General features: G+C 47.0%; 1 protein-coding gene across 2 annotated transcripts; it reads right to left on the reverse strand.

Moving 5' to 3' along the window:
- Positions 1-13083: 13083 nt before the first annotated feature.
- On the reverse strand, positions 13084-21810 carry Ensa (endosulfine alpha). 2 transcript variants are annotated; one of them, XM_048427857.3, is made up of 4 exons: positions 21618-21810; positions 18810-18935; positions 16455-16621; positions 13084-13782 (listed from the first exon to the last, which is right to left on the reverse strand). In XM_048427857.3, exons 1-4 carry the CDS (start codon positions 21669-21671, stop codon positions 13767-13769), a joined length of 363 nt encoding a protein of 120 aa, XP_048283814.1. In that variant the 5' UTR covers positions 21672-21810; the 3' UTR covers positions 13084-13766. The 2 variants fall into 2 exon arrangements, with proteins under 2 accessions (XP_048283814.1, XP_085534180.1); XM_085678054.2 differs by lacking the exon at positions 13084-13782 and having other exon boundaries at positions 14706-16621.
- Positions 21811-23162: the final 1352 nt, after the last annotated feature.

The following is a 23162-nucleotide window of genomic DNA, read 5'->3' on the forward strand; positions in this document are numbered from 1 at the left end:
AGAGAGAACCAACATGAGGGGTAGTATGGGGATGAGTGGAGGACAGGGGACACTTTCAGAGGAACCTCCCTAAGCAAAGTCCCCCTGAAGGGCCTCCAAACCAAAATCTCCAGAACAAAGGGAAGACCTGAGCTTTTTAAACCTTCCTTCTAGGAGTGGCAGACATTCTACTTTATATGATTTAGTTCAGCACAGCAGACATGACAAAGGCACGGAGGGGCCAGGTGTCATAAATCAAGAGCTGGTCCATCACAAGACTGCTTCTTAATTCCCTGCCACAGAGAGTTGAGGGAAGCCCTGGTTCAGGCTGGGGGACTGACTGAAGGTATAGCCTCTGACCCAAATCCAGGACTTCAAGGTCATTTGGGGAATTGGGGCTGGCGTGAGCTACAAGAGACCCTATCTAAAAAATCAAAAGCAACCAACAATATAAAATACAGTCATCTGAGACACAAAATTGCCTGTTAGTATTCAGACAGACACCAAAACCTAGGGCTAAAAGAACCTATAATTATAAGGACTTTCAAAGCCACACAAATAGTTTGGCATTAAGAATTTGGAGTTTGGAGCTGGGTGGTGGTGACCAACGTCTTTAATCCCAGCACTTGGGAGGCGGAGGCAGGCAGATCTATGCGAGTTTGAGGCCAGCCTGGTGTACAGAGCGAGTTCCAGGACAGCTAGGGCTGATGCACACAGAGAAACCCTATAATGACCCCCCCCCGAAAAAAAAAAGAATTTAGTGTTTGGAGAGATGGCTCAATGGTTAAGAGCACTGGCTGCTCTTCCAGAGGACCTGGGTTCAGTTCCAAGCACCCACATGGTGGCTCACGACTGTCTGCAATTCCAGTTTCAGGGGACCCAACACCCTCACACACACACACACACATGCAGGCAAAACACCAACGCACATAAAATAAAAAGAAATAAATCATTTTGAAAAACCAACCAAGTAAACAAACCAAAAAAGAATTTAGGTTTGGAGCTGGAGAGAGAGTGCAGCTGTCAAGAGCCTGTTCTTGTAGCAGGCCCAGGTTTGGGTTCCAGCACTCACAAGGTGGGTCACAAGCTGACTCCTCAGGCGCCAGGCACACATGTGGTGCACGCACACACCTGCGGGCAAAACACTTACACACATAAAATAGGTAAACCTGAAGAAAATGAAAATAATTTGGGTTTGTTGAATATTGAGTAAAATTCTCTTCCATTTGTTTTAGTCTGCTTAACATGTTTTCTGTACTTCTTTTCCTCCCAAACTTCTAGTCCATTTCTTCCTTTCCAGCCTCTCCTCAGAGGCGGGACTTAACACCACCACTCAGCACTGAGAGATAAGCACCAAGGGGCTCTGTGGCTAGTACTAAAATGACTTTTATGAGTGTGCCCTCCCCCCATCCTCCTGTCTCAACCGCTGTAGTAGCTGGGATTAGTCACACACACACACACACACACACACACACACACACACACACACACACACCACAGCACCCAACTGTGAGCTTATTAATGCAGGTACCCTTGGCCTCAAGCCAATGCTTCACTTAGCAAGGAATGGAATTTTCATGTGGGCGGGACCGAGGTCATCGGTGACTTCAGCAGGAGGAAGTTGCAACTCTGGCAGATTTTTCAGCTCAGCTCCACTGGTGTCGAGGTCTTTTCCCAAGCCCACTCTGCCCTGGCTTCTTCTCTGTTTCTCTTCCTGCTTGAAACAGTCTTACAAATTTGGGAAAATTTATGCTGATTCATGGCGCAATTTGTTCCCATCCCTGTAGACTCTGGCCTTGGCAATCAGTTTTCTAGTTACTTGGATTTCCACTGTGGTTTTTTTCTTTGTAGATGGGTTTCATGTATTCCAGGCTGACTGGAGCCTGCCATTTGGCTAAAGATGACCCTGAATTGCCAACCCTTCTACCTCCTGTATCCACGTGCTGGATTACAGAAGCCTGCTACCCATGGCTCTGCCAACATACTTTTCTTTGTTGGAGCCCTGGAACTTGAACTCAGACCCTCCTAGGCAAAGGCTCTGCTGAGACAGCTCTCTGCACTTGGACACTTGTGCCCGGCCGCCCCGCTTCAGAGTTGATCCCATCAGGCTAAGCTCCTCTTCCTCTTCTGTCCTGTTCCTACACTAGGACCGACTGAAATGGATTAATAAAAAATGCTGGATTAAAGGTATGCGTCATCACCGCCCAGATAATTCTTTTTAAAAGTGTCTCTACTAATTAGGCATTTTTTTTAAAAAGACTTATTTATTTACTTATTCCATGTGCACTGGTGTCCACATGTATGTCTGTGTGAGGCCATCAGATCCCCTAGAACTGGAGTTACAGTTGTGAGCTGCCACATGGGTCCTGAAAATTGAACCCGGGTTCTCTGGAAGAGTGGTCAATGCTTTCGACTGCTGAGCCGTCTCTCCAGCCCCAATTAGGCATTTTAATGGTTCCTGGGGGGGAACTGCAACCAACAACTGCTGGGCCTGGAAGCCTGGGTCTCAGCAGTGGAGTGTGGGGGGTGGGGGTCATTCAAGATCAAATACCCATTTAAGGAGGTCCGGGCCAGCCTCAGCTTCAGGACACCCCTTCTCAAAACAAAGAAAACCCCATCTTCCAAAGAAGCAAAACAAACCTCAGATATATGAGTTCTCAGCCTCACATGAGAAGTCCTTGAGTAATTGGACCATCCCGACTTTAACCTCTCTTGCACCTCATGGACCCAGTCCACCCAACTCCTAAGTCTCAAATTCCAACACCATTCTGACGACACTGTCAAGAGCTTCCGGTCTACTCACTGCCACCATTTCTGAATCATTTATCCTTCAGTCACTGAGCTTTGGATCACGACTTCCAAGGCTTATCCACTTAGAAGAGGTGGAGTCTTCAGGCTGCCTGTCATGAGGATCTTTACCCTTCACCCTCTTGCCAGCCCACTTCTGTGTCATGATCCCGATCCTGTGCAACCACACCTTCGTCACGCCCGTGCCCAGGCAGCTGTGCACCCGCACTCTCACACACTCCTGGTTTCCAGGCTGTTCCTCGGCCCGAGGACAGTGTCCATGTGCAGCCTCAGCCGCCAGAGTGCTGACACGGGGCCTGCACACGCTCCTGCTTTCCTCTGTCCTTTTTACTCACTGTCTTTGCTTGGCTTCTCCCGTTCCCTTCTCTGGATGCTCTTCTAAACTCCTACCCAACTCCCACTGCAATTCAACTGTGACATTTGACTTCACGGAGCTGGGAGGTTGGTAGCTCCGTTGTAAAGTACTTGCCCGGATAAGTGAGGCCCTGGGTTCAATCTACAGCGTTCTTCATAAAAAAGTGGCACCTGGCCGGGCGGTGGTGGTGGTGGCAGTGGTGGCGCACGCCTTTAATCCCAGCACTTGGGAGGCAGAGGCAGACAGATCTCTGAGTTCTGGTCTACAAGAGCTAGTTCCAGGACAGCTAGGGCTGTTACACAGAGAAACCCTGTCTTAAAAAACCAAAAATTAAAAATTAAAAAAAAAAAGAAAAAATGAAGAAGTGGTGGCCAGAGAAGGGCTGCCATCAATTGCCTACCTCCAGTCAGACACTGCTATCAGGCCAGACAGGACAAGGGCCACACCCTCTCCTTAAAACTAACTCTTACTCAGCTGGCTTCCCACCCGGACTAAGTGAGCAGTCTGGGAGAGCAGGCACACAGTGGGAGCTCCAAAGCTTCCTGCTGAGGGAGGATGTTACCAGCTGCATTCACCGGGCTCTCACGCCCACACTCTTCCTCTTAGCCCTGGGTTTAGAGTTACTATCACTGAGGGATGAGTGCCAATGTCTCCTTACCCTTTCCACCCAATCCTTCAAATGCGTCTACCTTCACTCCACTCCCCTTTCTTAGATATACTAGGCAGGCTTCAAACTTACCAAGTAGTCAGATCGGCTTTCAGTTTGAGATCTCCCCACTTCAGCCTCCTGGACTGAGTATCTACTTGATTGTAACTTCTGGCCTTCCTAATAGAATAATAATAGTCAATTTCACTAGACTGGTGGAGCTAAAGTTATGCATGTACAACTTGATGATAGGGGACAATTTCGTAGCTAAGGAAAGAATGGTTTAGGCAGCTGGACATGCTTTTAAACCCAGGGCCTTTGCAAGAGCAGCAAATGTTCTCAACCATTTCATCTTTTAAATGTGATCTTAAATAATCTTATCTATACCTTAGGCAGAGTCTGCCATGACCCCAGTTCTCTTTGAGTTCATGCTAGGAAATCAACCAGCCCCTTATCTCAGTGCCCCTGGCTCATCTTCATTGCCTTTTTTGAGACAGGGTCTCAGGCAGCCCAAGGTGTCCTTAGCCTCATCTTTATTACTTTCAAAATCATTTAAGGCCTGGAGAGATGGCTCGGTGGTTAAAAGAGTTTGAATTCTTCCATTCCTCCGCTCCTTCCGCAGGACCTGAGTTCAGTTCACAACATGAACGTCAGGTGAATCACAATACCTGGATCTCTAGTCCCAGCGATCCAACGCCATCTCCATCTCCTCGGGCCCTGCAGGACATAATGGGATGCACGCACAAACACATGTACATTTAAAAAAAAAGCACTTAAAAGCCAGGCATAGTGGCACACAGCTTTAATCCCAGAATTTGGGAGACAGGCAGGTGGATCTCTGAGTTTGAGGCCAGCCTGGTTTACAAAGTGAGTTGGCCAGCCAGGGCTGTTAAAGAGAAAGCTTTTCTTGAAAACCCAAAAATAAACAAATAAAAACAGAATCCGTGCGCATGCGATTCACACACACACACACACACACACACACACACACACACACGAGAATTCAGACCCAGGGGAGCTGGGGCATATTAGGCAAGTGCTCACTATTGAGCTACATCCCTAACCCTTTGGCTATGCAGGCTGCTCAGAGCAGAGGAAAACCAGTTGTTTATAGGAAATTCAGGGTCTGGTGGTCTGCAATCCCCAACACTATGTAGCCCAGGCTAACCTTTAACTCTGTATCATTTTATCTCACCTTTGAAAGTCCTGGGATTCCACATGTGGATCACCATGCCTAGGGGTACTACAATTTTCTTTCTTTCTTTCTTTCTTTCTTTCTTTCTTTCTTTCTTTCTTTCTTTCTTTCTTTTTTTTTTTTTGATACAGGGTCTTATGTTCCCCAGGCCTGTTTTGAATGAACTATGTGTTTTGAATGTACTATGTAGCCTTAAACTTCTGATCCTCTGAGTTGGCCTCCCAAATACTGGAATTATAGTCATGTGTCACCACACAAGGCTTTCAATGGTATTGGAGACTGAACCCAAGGCTTTGTGTATTTTAGACACACACTCTACCAAGTGAGTTGTATCTTTAACAGCTTCACTATGTACCCCAGGCCGGCCTCTTTAAAAACGTTTATTTAAACGATTTTTATTATGTGTTATGTCTGTATGTGTCCTAGGGAGGGCAGAGAAGTCACATCCCTGGGTCTAGAAGTTATGGGAAGTTGTGAGCTGCCTGACTTGGGCGCTAGGAACCTCTGTGGTTCTTGGCAGGTCCCTTGCAAGAGCGGCCAGTGCCGTTACACTGAACCTTTGCAGCCCTGCAACTGTGATCCTTCTGTTTCAACCTCCATGCCCATTTCAAAATCATTTATTTTTTGCTGTTTTTAGTTTTTTGAGAGATGGTCTCTGCAGCCCAGGCTAGCCTGGAAACTCACTATGTCTGGTGAAGGCTAGCCTCACATTTGCAACCCTTCCCCAGGGCGTTGGGATGACAGTGTGTGCCACGTCTGGCGTGTGCCACATCTGGTCCAATATCTTTAGATACAGTCTCATTGCTTCGAGGATGAAGTTCCAAGGTCCGTTTATGATCTGTCTCTTGCTTCCTCCTTCCTGTTTCTGGCCCTGCCCTGTGTATAAATTATTTTTAGTTTGCAGAAGGTAACAGGTCTGAATCATTTTATGTCTGTCCTTTTTCCTTGATGACATCCTGCTCTATGTCTGCATATGCAGAGGCTCCCCCCTACTCTGTCTTCTCATCTTAGAAAAGCACGTGGAAAGGACGGGCCTCATGTAGTCTAAGCCTTTCTTGAACTTGAACCGTCTGTGTAGCCAAGGGGGACCTGGAACTTCTGAGATCAGACTCAGGGTCTGTGCCAGGCAAGCACTCACTCTGAGTGGCGTCTCCAGCCACAACAGACCTTCTGTGAAAGGAATTTCCTGATCCAGAAGTGGCGGTAACACCTGTAATCTCAGGACCAGTCAGAATCAGTCAGGGAGTTCTTAAGTGAGCACACACTATATAGAGACTGTGACATTTTCTACCCCTCCATCCTGTGGTCCTCCCTGACTGATCTCAGCTCACCTAACATGTGCTGACACTTACAGAGACCGCTCCAAGGGTGACACTTGGATCACAAATTCCACGAAATACCTTCTCAGCACGTCTTCTGTGCATCCTTCAAGTGGCTCAAAAGCTCTCCTCCAAGAAACCGCTGATCTGGTGTGACATCTCTGCTCTCATTCAGCATTCCGAGTCCACTTGGCTCATGACAAGCAGTCACCATAGGCAGGCTGCATCTTCATTGCCTCAGCTCTTCAATAATCGGATTTTAAGTTCCTAAGTTCCTAGCCTGTCTATGGTTCGAGCCTCTAAGCTCAGACCCAGCCTGAAGCACTTAAAGACCTGCCTTTTAAAAATGTCTTTCTGCTCTCCGCACAGCTGCCCAGAGTGAGAGGGCGCCTGCCCCTGCACATGTTCAGAGCAAGCTGCTTTCTTCCGGGGCTAGCATGGAGGCTCTGCATTCTTCTGTCTGTCTGGGTACAGGTCATGCGCATGCAGAGGCTGGAACAGGACGCTGGGGTCGTCCTCTATCGTTCTCCGCCTTACTGGGCCGACACGGGGTCTCTCACTGAAACAGTGGGCTGCATTTCTGCTCAGCTGGCTGGCCCCAGTTTCTGGGGACTGCCAATTTTGGCCCCCAAAAGCTGAGGCACAGGCATGCCTGGGGATTTGAACAAGTGCTCTTAACCACTGAGCATCTCTCCAGCCCCGAATCCCTGTATTTATTCTACCTACCTAAGCTGTGTCTGTGGTACTGTGGATTAAACCTAGGACTTAGTGTACGCTAGACTAGTGCTTTACCTCTGAGCTATCTATCCCCCAGCTCAGATCTGTCCATGACATTCCCATAGACAGTGCAGCCCTGGAGAACCTGAGCCCCACTCAAGTGTCCCTGAAGTGTCTTCCGCTTTGTTGTATTAATTTACTCATACATTGTGTATGGTGTACCCTCATCACTCTACACAACTGAGGCAGTTTAAGAAACTTGCCTAGAGTAATGTGATACAAAACAACAACAAAAACAAAAACAAAAAAATGGGCCAGTGAGATGGTAAAGGCAGTTGTTGATAAGCTTTACTTCTTAAATTAAATCCCTGATATCCACATGGAAGAGGGAAGAAAGAATCAACTCCCAAAGGTTGTTCGCTGACTCCATATTCATGGTGTGGTACTCATTCACGTATACATACCCCACACACAGAAATAAAATATAAAACAAAACCAAAAAACCAGGCTCAAATTCCAGCACCCACTTGGTGGCTCATAATTGGAATCACTCCATTTTCAGGGAATCCAATGCCCTCTTCTGACCTCCCTGGGCACCAGGCTTAAGGGTAGTGCATATACATATATGTAGGTAAAATGCCCATATGCATAAAATGTTTTTAAATAAAAAAAAATCCAGGTAGGCACATGGTACATAAAGTGTTTGCTACTCAAGCATGAGGATGCTGGGTGTGGTGGTATGTGCCTGACTGACAGAGGACGATACCAGAAGCTGACTGACGCCTGCCCCCCACCATGTACATGCACACCTACACATATATTCACACATCACCATCACCCCCAAATCAAAATACCCAAACTGATTTAAAACCAAGCAGCCACACTGCCATTAACCCTGTTCTTTAGCCAGGCACGATGGGACATGCCTGCTGATTCCAGCACTTGGGAGGCACAGGTTCTTAGAAAGTTCAAGGCCAGCTGAGCAGAAAGGACACCAACTCCCATGGACTGTCCTCTGACCTCCGCTAGCGCACTGTGCACTTCCTTCCTCCCCCACCGCCACTAAATACATAAAATGTAATAAAAATTCTAGCTGGTTGATAAGTTGCAGTTGACCTCTGCTCTCCACACGCACACACCCAGTGCGTGCAGCAGCATACACACACACACCCAGTGCATGCACCAGCACACACACGAGCGGATATCAGCCAAATGAACAAGGAATACATTCCTGTTCCACACAGCTTGGCATGGACCCAACTAAAACAGATGGGACCAGATCTCTGCCTGGAATCCCCTCGGTGGCTCTGACAGACTATCCTCTGGGAGCTGACTCCTTTGACACCCTGTGTGGCTCCAGGACGAGGTCTGCAGTCACGTGACTGTCCAGGCTGTTTCTTCCTTGCGTGTCGTACTTCTACCAAATGTCTTCATCCTCTTGGTCTGCTGAAGCTGCCGGAACTTTCTCATGCAGTCTCTGCTCCCGTTGTTAACCCAACACACTTTCCCTCTACACTCACACCCATATGCCTGGAGCTCACACGTGCTGAGTTTACCCTTTTCACTTTCTAAAAATTTATTTGATTTTTGAGACAGAGTTTCTCTACAGCTTTGGAGCCTGTCCTGGAATTCGCTCATAGACCTGGTTGGCTTTGAACTCACAGAGATCCATATCCCCCTGCCTCCGGAGTGCTGGGATTAAAGGTGTGCACCATCACCGCCAAGCCTTAAAGATTTATTATATGTAGTGTTCTGTCTGCATGCAAACCTGAAGAGGGTACCAGATCTCATTACAAATGGCTGTGAGCCATGACATGGTTTCCAGAGTCTCTGGAAGAGCAGTCAGTGCTCAGCCTCTGAGTCACCTCTCTAGTGCCCCTTCCCCTTCACTTTGATGCATATGTAGACCCAGCTGTCTTTGAACTTGCTATGTTGACCAGGCTAACCTCAAACTTGCGGTGATCCTCCTGCCTCTGAGACCTGTGTCCTAGGATACAGGCATTTGCTACCACACATGGTTTGTTTTGAGATAGAGTCTTATTACATTGTAGCCTGCCTGAACTTTTAACCCTCCTGCCTCAGCCTCCCAAGTGCTAGGATTACAGGTATGCACCACCATGCAGGTATCCCCTACTCCTTATTTATTTTGTATATAGTGCTTTGCCTGTACATATGTATGTGCACTGTATGTGTGCCTGATCCTATGGAACTTAAGAGAAAATTGTATAGGATCCCCTGGAACTGGAATTAAGAGACTAGGACATGAGATACTCCAAAACAAGGCAAAACAAAATTTACATTATAGAACTGAGGATTAAATGAATCGATCCTAATTATCTACTTAGCATGGTGCTTGAAAACACTGTTCAAACTATTTGGAAAATTATTGTGGAACAGACTATTTTTTTTAAGCATGTAGAGATGCGTTGTGTTTGTTTGTGTTGCTGTTTTACCTTGCCTGCCTAAGGCATCTGACTGGTCTGATAAAAAGCTGGAGAGCCGTTAGGCAGAGAAGGGATAGACAAGGCTGGAGGGCAGAGAGAAAAGGGGAGAAGGGAGACCAGCCAGCCAGATATGGAGGAATCAGGAAAACAAGTATATAGGGGAGGCAAACTAGCCTCAGGGCAGCACACAGATTAATAGAAATGGGTTAATTTATGTTAAAAAAAAAGAAAAAAGCTAGAAACAAGCCTAAATAAGCTAAGGCCAAGCATTCATAACTAAGTCTCCACATCATGATTTGGGGACTGGCAGTCCAAGAAAGCCTGCTAGGGAAAATACTGGTTTGTTTGCTTTCTATTCCATGTAGATGGACCAGCACTGCTAAATGTTACATTACCATGCCATTTATTCCCCTGCAATTTCTCCACCAGTGTCGTCACTGAGAGCAGCGGCATGGACCATCAACCTTGTATTTTAGCATAGTGCCTGGCATATTCTGAGCACTTAGTAAATGGTCACCGAGCTGGACCACTGAAACCCTGTGGTCCCCCCCCACCCCCCCCCGCAAGGTTCAGGCTTGTATGGCAGCATGTGCATTCAGCTGGATGTTTTCAGGGCTGTGCTGACCTGCTATGTAGTGCTCCTGGGAAGCTTATGCTGTATTCCAAGTTTTACTTCCTGTTGTTGGACCCTAAGCATGGCAGGTCCTACATCACGCTACACAGCACCCTATTGTAGGGACCTTCCCTTCCCTTCCCTTTTTCGGTTTATTCCAAGGCAGTTATACTTGCTATGTAGTCCTGACTGGCCTGAACTAGCTACTGTAGCCCATTCTCTTACCTTTGCCTTTGAGAACTGGGTTACTGGCACGTAGTCTTGAACTTATGATTTTTCTGTCTCTACCTCCTCAGTGTTAAGATTATGCATACACCAACACTTTTTTTTTGGGGGGGGGGAGACAGTCTCACTATGTAGCCCAAGCTAGCCTTAAATGTGTGGCAATCCTCTTGCCTCAGTCTCTTGAGTACTAGGGTTACAGCTGTGTGCCACCGTGTCTGGCTTATGACTGTCTTCTGTGTGTAGGTACACTAGTCAAAGTTCAATCCTGGTGGACTAGTGACTTGATTCCTGCCACTCTGTACACATAAAGGCTCAGGTGACAGGTCTGTTGTCACAATCACCCAGATGTGCCAGAGCAATGCAAGAACCTTCACCCAGTTCTGAGAGGAAGACCTCAGAGACACGGGCTAAAATAGTCAGTACAGGCACATGTAGCTGGTGGCAATGTGCCTCCAACCTCAGCACACAGGAGCACAGGAGGAGGAGGCAGGAGTCAAGTTCTGGGCCAGTCTGGGTTACACAAGAAAAGTATTTGAAAAGAATGTCGGTTACAGAATTTGTTTACCTTGGTTCCTTGGGTCTTTGTATAAATTAAATAAATGGCAATAGTTAAATTATTTGTGACTGAGTCTCACTGGCTGTTTGGTTGTCTTGGAACTATGTGGACCAGGTTAACCTTGAACTCAGAGGTCTACCTGCCTCTGCCTCCCAACTAATGGGTTAGAAGCCGTACAACTACTTGAGTCCTGTATTCATTCATTCATTCATTCATTCATTCAATCATTCATTCATAGGCAGGTCTCACTATGTAGCCCTTGGCTGGCCTCAAACTCAGAGAACCATCTGCCTCTGCTCCCCAAGCGCTAAGATTAAAGGCATGCACCACCATGCCAAACTCTAGCCCTATTTTACAACAATTGTATTACCTGTGTTCGCCTGTACTTTGAGGAGTCAGTGCTCTGCCCCCACCTTTCTGTGGGGTCTAGGCATTGACCAGGTTGTCAGGCTCGTGTGCCAAGTGTCATTTCTCCAGTCCCAAATAGCAATTTTTTTGTCTGTTTTTTGTTTGTTTGTTTTGTTTTGTAGACAGGGTTTCTCCATGTAGCCCTGGCTGTCCTGGAACTCACTGTGTAGACCAGGCTGGCCTTGAAGTCGTAAGTGATCCACCTATCTCTGCCTCTGGAGTGCTGGGATTAAAGGTGTGCACCACCATAGCCTGGCTCCGAAAAGCAAAATTTAAAACTCATATGTAAGAATCCCAAAACATTGCTTGGTACCCAGGGATTTTTAAGGCTACGGCTTAAAACTCAGGCCCAGGGACTCCTGACCAGCAGGGAGGTTATACTATCACAGGTTAGGCACTAACAAAAGCTCTTCCTTAGCCTGCTGCTTTCCAAGCAACTTATTTCCATACCTCAACTTCCTCCTGTATGGAAATGAACGTCACTGCCTGGACACTCTGACACAGCTTTCCCACCCCAGATATATGCACCGGTGGACAGAAACCTGACATGTTTGGGAAACGGCACGGAACCAAGGAATCTCAGACTCCGTGCGGCAGTGCCACTGCTCACGCTAGGAATACACAGCTTTCGGCTGATTCCGATCAAAGCATCCAACTTTTTCACGTTATTCTTTCAGCTACATAACACACTTTTTTTTTGTATGTGTTTTTGTTGTGTGTACACATGTCATCGTGTATGTGACAGTGCCCTCTACTGGGTGCTGAGAGTAAGTTCTCTTCCCTGCTGTGGGTTTCAGAAATCAAACTCAGGCTTGGTTGAAAAACCCCTCAAACGATCTTTTTTTGGTTTTGTTTTGTTTTGAGACAAAGTCCTACCACATAACACTGACCTGTAACTCACCATACAGAGCAGGCTTGGCCTTGAACTTGTGGTCCTTTGCCTCTACTTGTACTAGGTTTACAAGTAAGCACGACCATGTCCATGTGTTGTTTTATGCAGCTGATGAAGACCTGCCTCCACCTCCCAAAGGCTGGGATTTGGGATCGTGGCAGTATTCCAGCTCAGCACATTTCTTTTCAGTGCTCTTTCACTCAGCTGGGCTCACTGTTCAGCAGGACAACCTTTTCGGATGGATTAAACCAGAATACTGGCTAAATCAGAAGAGAGAAAGCCAGACCATCTCAAACAGTTACATATTCACCTGGTAAGCTTGACTAAGGAAAACAAAGTCATAGATACTGAGAGCAAGGTTTCTTCTCTAGTGCAGATCCACCCCAACCCCAGAGCACTGGTGATTCACTCAGCTGTCTCTTGCACTTCTCTCAATCGGCTTTCAGTGGCAGGATTTCAAGAAGGCAGGGTGGGATATCATGTGGGGATAAGTCACTCGCTGTCTGCCGGCCAGGAACAGAAAGGCAAGCTTCTTTTGCTTCTTACCAAGAACCCCCATTTCTCCTACACAGACATAGAACTCAGGAATAGAAACTGAAGGGGAACAGGAAGAACAGGGCCCCATTTTTGCTGAGTCTGGACTAAGCTTGGGTATCAGTACGCCATTTAATTAGAAACCTGAAGCTCTCGTTTTATATAGGGTGGTGCACCTTCTGTATTAGCTACAGAGGACAGACAGTGGCCAGCAAAGGCCTTACCTGTGCACCACCAATTCTGCTCTCTCCCCAGTGACAGTCAGAAGGTCAGACAGTCTACCCTGAGAGAGCCCTGTGTTTCTTGCAAACTCAGGAACCACACCGATCTCCCCCTCAATCACATTTTCACCCTCCCAAACCCCAAGAAAACACACCAACTGCTTCAGAGTATTTCTGGGTTTGGTTTTTTCCACGGGTGTTTTTTGTTGTTCTTGTTTTATTTCAAATACTGAAAAAATTCCCCAGGGCTCTGTGGGGCTCCCCACTCACTGCCCTTCTCCCATAGCAAACCTGCCTCAAGGACAACACTTCTGTTAAAGGAACAAGTAACACTGACTCCTCGGCTTGCTCTACAGAAGCAGAGAAATTACAGCGCACAATTCCTTTTCTCTGACTCCAGGTCACTAGCCACATTAAACAATGTATCTCTCTTCAGAGCTGACCTCGAAGCCCTTCCATTAGTCTGCTGACAACCCCTTCACTTAGAACCATCTCAAACCTGTGCTTAACAAGAATGGTAGAAAACTGTCTTTTTCATCAGCTACAAATCCTAGCTCATTTTCCCCCACAGCTTCCACTCCACCCCCTTAACCCCACCCTTGGGATTTCAATGAAATTTCTCCCAACCGTTATTTGGAAAAAAAAAATGTAAAACAAAAAAAAAGTCCAAGGTCTTGGTGCTCAGCCCAAGGGGCTCCATGCGCGCTGGGACACCAGTGGGCAGGGATCTCTGCCTCTCTAGCCTGCACCTGGGCCACCTCCTGACCCCTGGCTGCAAAAACAGGGAGGGGCAGGAGCCAGCACAGGACCCCAAGTGGGCAGCGTCTCACGATCTGGTGGAGCCCCAGGCAGCATCATTCAACTTGGCCACTGTGGATGAACAGAAAAAGAAACAAAAACAAACAAACAAAAACACTGTCAAGTAAAAGGGGAAAACCTCTTGAATTCCATCCCCGTCTTGACCCCATGGCTTCTCCAAATACTTCACTAGGCTCCCTGACATATTCCTGCATATTAATCATAAGGAAGTTGAAAAAAATTAGTCTTTTCCTATTCACAAACAGGATGTTTCTGTCTTTTTGATATACTCATGGAAAACACAACAATTCTTGAGACATAAAGTAACTGGAGGCTTCCTCCAGGGGAGACACAGATGTCTGCCTCAGGAGTCCTGCAGGCACAGCCACTGGCAGCAGGGGAGCAGGAAGCACAGCGGTGAGGTGGTGACTGATGGATACAAGGGTCAGAACACACGTGCTTGGAGGGGACCAAACAGCCTGGGTTTAATCGAATGCAATGACTCTTCTTTGCTAAACAAGCCTGCGAAGAGAAGCTTACTTGCTTCCTTAGCACTGACGAGAGAGACTGATAGTTTGCTTTTGATTTTAATGCCTTTTCCCCATCTCTGTCCCCACCTCTGCTCATGAGTGTGTGCATGTGCATGTGTGTACCTGCTAGCTGCTGTATGTCTAGGGTCTCCTGCACGACAGGGAAGCACCGTACATCTAAACCATATTCTCTAGCCCTCTCTTTTCTTTTTATTTTGAGACAGGGTTGTCTTAAACTCAAGGCCAGCTTTGAACTCACTCTGTAGCCCAGGTTAGCCTTGAAGTAGCAAATCATCATGCCTCAGCTTTCTGAAGAGCTGGGATCACAAGCTAGCTTGATTTCCCTATTCCTCCTGTCCCTTCCTAAAAACCAGACTTGCCATGAACAGCAGCCTTGAAGATACAAAACTGAGAAGGCAGCTCAGACAAAAGAGGAAAAGGTACAGAATTCGAGAAGATCGGAGATGAAGAAAACGTACAAAATTATATATATATTTATATATATAATAACATGACATATCTATGTACAACATGGCTGGGACATTGAAGAAACTATACAATGATGTTCAGCATTGTCCCCTTCCCACATGGACTTTAGATTAAGGATGACAGCATGAGAAAATGGAGCAAAAAACACAAAAATTATATACAATTACAATGAGAGTCAAGGAGTTTGGGGGCCAGGGAGACCAGGGGTCCTGCTCTCTCCACTCCTTCCTCACCAACCTACTCCTACCCAATCTGAACGACAGCCAGAGACCAGAGCAGTCAAACAGGAGAGCATATTTAGACGCTTTTCCAACACACACAGCGACAAACTCGTCAGACCTTCTACGGGCACACCGGAATCTGTGAAGGGAGACAGTCCGCATCATCCTGCTCTTCTGAGCAGCTCTCCCCAGAGCAGGTGGCACTCAGTCAGACCCAGGCCACACTAGTGATGACACAGCAAGGCAGGCTGCTGTCGCCCTCCCCACTCTCCGCCTCCACCAGTGAATCATCTGCTAAGGCCCAGATGCTCCAGCTGGCAGGAGCACCACCTCCTCGGGGCCAGCTCTGTTCATCCCTTCTTCCTCCATGCCTAACACACAGCTAGCATCGGACTCCACCTGAAGCACGAGCGCCACAGGACAGCCTGCTTCCTCAGGCCATCCGGTCTGCTGCCAGAGCAGTTTGCAGCAGCTAGGTCAACTGTAGGCCAGGAAAATGGGAGAGTCAAAACACTTCCAGAGCTAGCTTCTTCAGATTTACTCTTTCTCCCCCTCTCCCTCAAGAAGGCCTTGTCTGAAGGTGTGGCCCTTAAACCTCAAACTTTCTCTCTTCCCATATAGCGCCCCTCCTGTTCCCCTGACTTCTAGCTTTACAGAACTGAGGCTCAGCAATGGGCCTGCCTCAGTTGGTTTTAGGATCAACGGCAGTAGAGCAGGTGGAGGATTTTAGTCAGAATTAGCCCACACGGTTCCTGCTCTGCAGAGATGAGGAACAGACTCAGAGGCCACATGACCCAGCCAAGCTCGTATGCCAGTGCTGCTGGGCACGAGCAGCACTGCAGCCAGTGTTCCGACCCCTACACTCTTCCCACTGTCCCATAATACTTTCCAAAGCAACATGCTGAAAGAGAAAAGATCCCAGTTTTTTTTGAGTTACTTTCATCAAGCTTTCCATCCTTGAGAAGCAGGGCAATTGCTGGAGGGACACAGCAGAAAGGTTAGGTGGGCACTGTGGTTTTAGGCAAGCAAATCCCTTCTCCTCTTTGAAGGTTCCCTAAACACCCACGATGGGAACACAAAGCACAGAGGCCTAAGGGATGACACACTTAGAAGCACAGAGAGCGTCTCCTTCCCTCTACCTTTCCCAACACGTCTGTTCAGCCTCGGGACACTGAACCTGCCACACTGCTTCCAGACTCAGCCTGCCCGAGGGCTTGCTCCTCCAAAAGGAGAACTTCCATCTTTCACGCTTCTCAGCACAGGAACAGCTGCAGTGCTAGCCGGTCCTAGTCTTTCCTGCTTCTGGGTCTCTACTGGGCTACAGTGATGGTGTAGAAGTTTCAATTTACCCAAAGAAATGAATTCAGAGTCCCTCTTCAACCTAAGCCTCCAGCAGAATGTCTTCCCTGGATGGCAAGCTGAGCTCTGACTAGGTGCCCATGCCCTGCCTATAATATATAGAAGTCCTGTGGGTGAGGAAGGGGAAGAGAGGGGCCCAGGTTACCCCGCAAGCTTGCTGGTGACGAGTGAGGACTTTCTCTGGGGCAGGTCCTGTGGGGTGGGGATGTGGTCACCGGTCACCAGGTTCTTGTCTGGCCCTGCGCTCGGCAGCTGTTTGTTCTTCATCTTCGCTTTGGCCATGTTGTAGTCTCCTGAGTCAAAGTACTTTTGCTAAGAGACAGGAGGGAGGTCCAGATAAATGTAAGCTCTCAGGTTCTTCAAAGGCAGACTCGAATCCAGCATCAGCACAGGCTCTCATGCACCCCAGCTGTCTACACTCCTCATGTGCAGTCCACACTGCTCACGTGGTCTACATCTCCTAGCATGCTTTGATCTCGTCCTAGAAGAAATTTGCACCTTTGCAGTTTAAGAGACGGTTCTGTCTCTGAACCTGGGTGACGGCTCATACATGTTTTGGACCTTACTTAGTATAGGATGGTTCAATCGGAACCACTTGCTTCATTTATAACAGTTTTTTTTTGGTTTTTTTTTTTTTTTTGGTTTTTCGAGAGGGTTTCTCTGTAGCTTTGGAGCCTGTCCTGGAACTAGCTCTTGTAGACCAGGCTGGCCTCGAACTCGCAGAGATCCTCCTGCCTCTACCTCCCTACTGCTGGGATTAAAGGCGTGTGCCACCACCGCTGGGCCCATTCATAACAGCTTTACGAGAAGCTTACTAGGTGACAAAGCAATACCTTGGGGTTGGGAAAGGGTCGATCTGGGGCTCCCAGCACCAGAGACCACTGAAGCCAGCTCTCTGCATTAGAGATGACTCTCGGACCAGGAATAGGAACTGGCTTGTCATGAGGCAATGTGCCTTCTGGACTCCCACCACTCCTACATGTGTTCCATGGTGAGACAGCCCGCCTACACCCGGCTTGCCTGAGGCGAGCTAAACTGCAAATCAGCACCACGCCATCAGCCGTGACTAAGACTGAGGACCTGGAGTCTCTGGAGGAAGCCACTTCCCTCTCCATCCCATCCATCCACTCCAGCTTAATCCGTATGTCTGCCTGTCAGCCTGTGGCAGAGAGACAGCAGACTGAGAGGGAGACAGGAAGGCCATCATGGTTGTTTCTTTTTTAAACTTTTGTGGTCTTATAAGTTGAACCCAAGCTGAACAAGCACTTTCCTGTGGGGCTACATCTCTTATCATTCTGAATGTGAAAAAAAAAAAAACCTGTATGTTTTGATTATTTATTTATTTATTTATTTATTTATTTATTTTTTTTGAAGACAGGGTCTCACTATGTTGCTTCAGTGTCCTACAACTTATTATGTAGACCAGGCTGGCCTCAGTCTCACAGAGATCTGTCGACCGCTACTCTCCCAGTGCTGGGATTAAAGGCATGTACTTTTTTTATTTTTTTTTAAAGATTTATTTATTTTATGTATATCAGTGCTCTATCTGTGTGTACAACTTTATGCCACAAGAGGGTATCAGATCCCACTATAGATGGTTTTTATGTGTACAACTTTATGCCACAAGAGGGTATCAGATCCCACTATAGATGGTTTTGAGTCACACCGTGGTTGCTGGGAATTAAACTCAGGTCCTCTGAAAGAACAGCCAGTGCTCTTAACCACTGAGCCATCTCTCCAGTCCAGGCTGCTTTTTTTTTTTAATCATTTATATGTGCACAGAAGCCAGAGAGGGGTCAGATTCTCCTGGAGCTGAAGTCATAGGCAATGGTCCGCTGCCTGGTGTGGGTGTTGGGAACAGAAACTCTGGCTCTCTGCAAGAGCAGCAGCCCCCTCACTCTCTAGCTGCTGACTCAGCCTCTTTTTCTCCTTTCTTTCATTTTAAAGGCAGGGTCTCATTTTAGTCTAGGTTGTCCTGAAACTTACTATGCAGACTCAGCTGCTCTTGAATTTGTGGCAATCTTCCTGCTTCAGCTTAGGGGTTGGGATCACACCCAGCTAACGTAAGTTTCCTGAGGGAGTATAGTTAATGTCTGGTGCTGGTGTCAATAGTCTAAAGAAACCTACTGCTCGAGGTGAAGAGTTTTTGGATCTTCTGAGATGAATTGCTCTAAAATTTGTCTATAAGACTTAATAAGGGCCCAGTCCTCAACCCCACCACCACGCCCTGGGCAGATGCATGAGTAGAGCACACGATGCACTTCCAGTCTCTGCCATCCTCCTGCAGTGCCCATCCACCACCCACCCAATGCCCAACATTAAGCCTTCATTTCCTATAATCAGAAGGAAACTGACATCATGGTAGGGATTCACAATAATCTGTTTTCTTCTTTCTAACTCATATCTACACTGCCTAATAACCAATCACAGAAAAACATGCAGCAGAACCTCTACAGACTTCATACTTCATGCAAGGACGATGGTAAAGGCTGCCCCATACCCCTTTCTGGAGTCTTTTCATGAGGAAGTCGGAGCCTCCAGGCTTTTGTCCTAGGCTTGGATATTTGGCCTTTAGCTTTGCCTCCTCAGCTCTCTCGGGGAGAATACCTTCTTTCTCCTGTGTGTCCTGAAGAAAACAAGCCAAATGAAATTAAAGACTAAAATCAATGACTTCTAGTATCTGACAACCTTTGTATTTTCTGCTTTTTCCTGGAGTTCTATCAGCTGTAAACACGCCATCTCCACTCTGCTCTTTTTAGAATGTGTGTGTATGTTTTAAAGAGTTTTTTCTGGTTTTTCGAAACAGGGTTTCTCTGTGTAGCTCTAGCTGTCCTGGAATACACACTATAGACCAGGTTGGCCTCACAGAGATCTGCCTGCCTCTGCCTCCCAAGTGCTGGGATTAAAGGTGTGTGCCACCACCTGGCAGATTTATGTGTGAGTATTCTGTATGTATGTATGTATGTGTACTATACTATATGTATTCCTGGGTGCCCTCAGGATTCAGAAGAGGGCATCAAATCTCCCAGAACTGGAGCTACAGATGGTTGTGAGCCATCATGTGGATGCTGGGACCCAAACCCAGGTCCTCTGCAGAGCAACAGGTGCAACCAGGCAGGGCGCACACCTTTAGTTCCAGCAATTGGAAGGCAGAGACAGGTGGATCTTCAAGCTCAAGGCTAGCCAGGTCTACAGTGAGTTCCAGAACAGCCAGGGCTACACAGAGAAACCCTGTCTCAAACAAACAATAACTGCTCATAACTACTGAGCAGTTCTTCTGACCTTAAAGTTAGACCTTTGTTCAAATTCCCAAGGTTCAAGATAACTATATATAGTGAAGGAAAAGACAAGCTAGTTCTTACACTATACCCAGGGAGCCAGTCTGGTGACCTGTGAGTACTAGGCTAAAGGCAGTATGTAAATGTGATGCCTGACTCATAGAGCTCATTCAACACCAATAGCAGGAAAGACAAAAGGAACTGGCCAGGCCTTTTATCAAGAACAGGTAAGTGGGAGAGTTGAGTCTTCTGAGAGGCTCCCCCCTCATTCAGACTCTAAGAAGCCATCTGGTCTCACTGTGGAGGATGCTAGGCATGTGGTCTATTCCAAAGATATCCACCTGAGTAATCCACTTCCATAAATGTAGGCAGGCAAGAGGTAAACAGTTAATGTGACATTAGTTTTAACCTCAAGAAAAGAAGAAACTAATTTCACTGTGGTATTCATATATCAGTCTTATAAAAAGAAATAAAAAGATTAACGCCTACCCTACTGGAGTAGGTGATGGAAGTCTTGGGAAACATTAAAGCTCAAAGCGTTTACAAAGGTTCTCACCTCTATCTCTTCATCCTTCTCATTTTAAAAACAGGATAGTTTAAAAACATAGTCTCCCTATGTACTCCTGGTTAGCCTGGAACTCTCTATGTAGAACAGGCTGACCTCAACTCACAGATTTTCCTGTCTCTGGTTCCTAGTGCTGGATTTAAAATGTGTGTCACTACCCCAGGCTCGTCTCTTGCTTCTTGTGGACATGTCTATTTGTTTATTTCTTTGGGGGGGGGGAGTCTCACTCTGATGCTCAAGACACCTGGAACTTGCCGAAATCTCCTGTCTCAGCTTCTGAAGGGCTGGAATCAGACTTTGGATGCTTTCTTTTTTCTTTTTTGGTACTGGGTCAAGAAGCCTGGCCATGCTAACAAAACAGTTACCACTTACTTACAATTCCAGTCTCCCTGCTGCACTTTCATAATTTGTTTGGGTTGTTTGCTTTTCTTTTTGTTTTCTTTTCTCTTCTTTCTTTCTTTCTTTCTTTCTTTTTTTTTTTTTGAGACAGAGTTTCTCTGTAGCTTTGGAGCCTGTCCTGGAACTAGCTCTTGTTGCCCAGGCTGGCCTTGAACTCACAGAAATCCGCCTGCCTCTGACTTCCAAGTGCTGGAATTAAAGGCTTGCACTACCTGACTTGCTCTTGTTTTTCCAGACAGGGTTTCTCTGTGTATCCTAGAACTCGCGCTATAGACCAGGCTGGCCTCGAACTCAGAGATCTGCCTGCCTGCCTGCCTCTGCCTCCCGAGTTAAATGCATGCACCACCACCGTCCAGCTAGTGGATTTTTCTCTTGACAATCAGGGGATGATATAACAGGAAGTGTATTTAATGAATCTTTTAGTTAAATGTTAAGAACTCAAATACAGAGCCCAAGAAGGGGTTTAGTTGGCATTAGTGTTTTCATCATGCGATGGTGGGTGGACTATATCCCACTGCGGAGGAACTCAAGGGGATCTGCAAGTCACTGACGGTGAACAAACCATCCCTATCAAAATAGGTCTCAGGAAGTTGTCATCTGAACTTAGCCAAGGTAATCATTACTCTCCCCCCCCCCCCCAATTCTGGCTTATTTTAAACGTCTTCATCTTGACCTATATCTTTCTGTGGATGAAGACTGAGTTCCACTCTGATGGTTGGGTCACTTATCTCTACTAATCACACAGCTCATTTATGCCCCAGGACCACCAGCCAGCCCCCTTTCATTCGCCTCATCTTTCCAAACACCCGCCCACGCCAGAGCTCGGCCTATTATAGAATAGCTTCTCCAGACTGAAAGGAAGGCTTACTGGCCAATAAGAAAGCAGATCGCACAAAATGACAATCGACTTGACTAATCGACATCGGTGCACCAGGCCGCGCGGAAATGAAGCCTGTGCGGCAGAAGCAGTGGCCAACCCCTGCGGAGCCTGAGGCAGAGGCGGCCAATCGGCGGCAGCGGGGGCGGATCCCGCCCGCGCGGCCACCCCCGTTCCCCTTATTCTCACCTGCTTCTCCTCGCCAGTCTCCTCCGCAGGATTCTCTTCTTGTTTCTGGGACATGGCAGGACCGGGACTGTGAAATGCAGGGCCCGGAAAGTCAGCCAGAAAAGGGAAGGGGGAGGGGAAACGGGGACAACCTGAGCTGCTGCTTCGGCTCCTGTCACTATGGTTGCTCAGTCAAAATGGCGGCCCGAGCCCGTGACGTTCAGCCCGCCCCCTCCTATAAGAGCCAATAAGAGTGGACTTCATGGGGCAATGACGTAACGACACGCCAATAAGCGTTGGCTGAAGGCGGGGAGAAAATCAGAGCCGACAGGCAAGCTAGAACACCAATTGGGAAAGAGAGCAAGCCACAAGAGCCAATTAGAAGCCTTCAGGGAGCTTAAGGGCAGGACGACTAGCTTTGGTATTTTTGCTTCTTGGGTGGGCAGACGCTTTTTCAGTTCCTTCGCCAGGTCCAGGATTCCGAACGTCAAACCGGAGGGCCACCATGTACTGGTGCAAAGGATTAAGCTTTGAGGGATGTTACGAAGAAAGTTCTCGACGTCCAGAAATAAAAATTGGAGGACAATTTAAGCAGTTTTCTGAGACCAAGTACTAGCTTGTATAAGACTGCCTCGTATGGCTTTTTCTTCCACCTATAATTGTTAAGAGTCATTCTATGGCACACGCCTTTAATCCCAGCACTTGGGAGGCAAAGGCATGTGAGTTCGAGGCCAACCTGGTCTACAAAGCGAGTTAGTTCCAGGATATCCAGGACTGTTACACAGATAAACCCTGTCTCGAAAAACAAAAACAAAAAAAGAGCCATTCTATGGAGACGAAAATACTTGAAATTAGGAGTGCAGCCCTAGGTACATGATAGACATTTGGCACATATTAAACACATGTTAACAGAATCATAGTTCAACAATAGTTATTAACCTGTATAGTGGTTCTTGCCTGTAATACCCACACAAAGAACGCTGAAGCTGGAAAATCTCCTGAGTTTGAGACTACACAGTGCGACCTTGTTTTAAAAAACAAGTACAACCAAAAAATATGGAAAAACTCTTCAGCATCTGTCAGTAGAAAGTACTGTATTACTTTTATTGGAATATATACACATATATAAGTCAGCCTCTGTCCTTCAAAACATTTTAATTCTCAAGATTAAGTCTTCTAAGAGTGTTAGTAAAAAAAGTATTACATATTTATATTTTGAATAATTGGTCTAACTGTAGGGTGGAAAGGGCCAAGGAAAAACACCCTGACCCCGACTTGGGAACAGGGATTGAGGTCCCACAAACCCTGAGGTCCCTGAGCATCGACTACCACCAATCCCTAAGCACAACAGCAATCCCAAACCACCCTGGAAAGCTCCACTGCCCCCCAAGGAACTCTATATAAGCTCTGTTCAGTTTGCTGTCACTTCACCCTAGAGGCAGCCACCCTCCTGGGTTCTTCCTTCCCAACGAATCTCTTTAATGAGGTTTGGGCGGCGACCTTCTTTTGTAAGAGTGTAATGAAGCAGAGATGCTCAAGAGGAGTAGAGCAGAGCTTTGGAAACCC

Source organism: Myodes glareolus, chromosome 17, assembly GCF_982192425.1.
Source record: "Myodes glareolus chromosome 17, mMyoGla1.1, whole genome shotgun sequence".
In the NCBI taxonomy this organism is placed as follows: Eukaryota; Metazoa; Chordata; class Mammalia; order Rodentia; family Cricetidae; genus Myodes; species Myodes glareolus.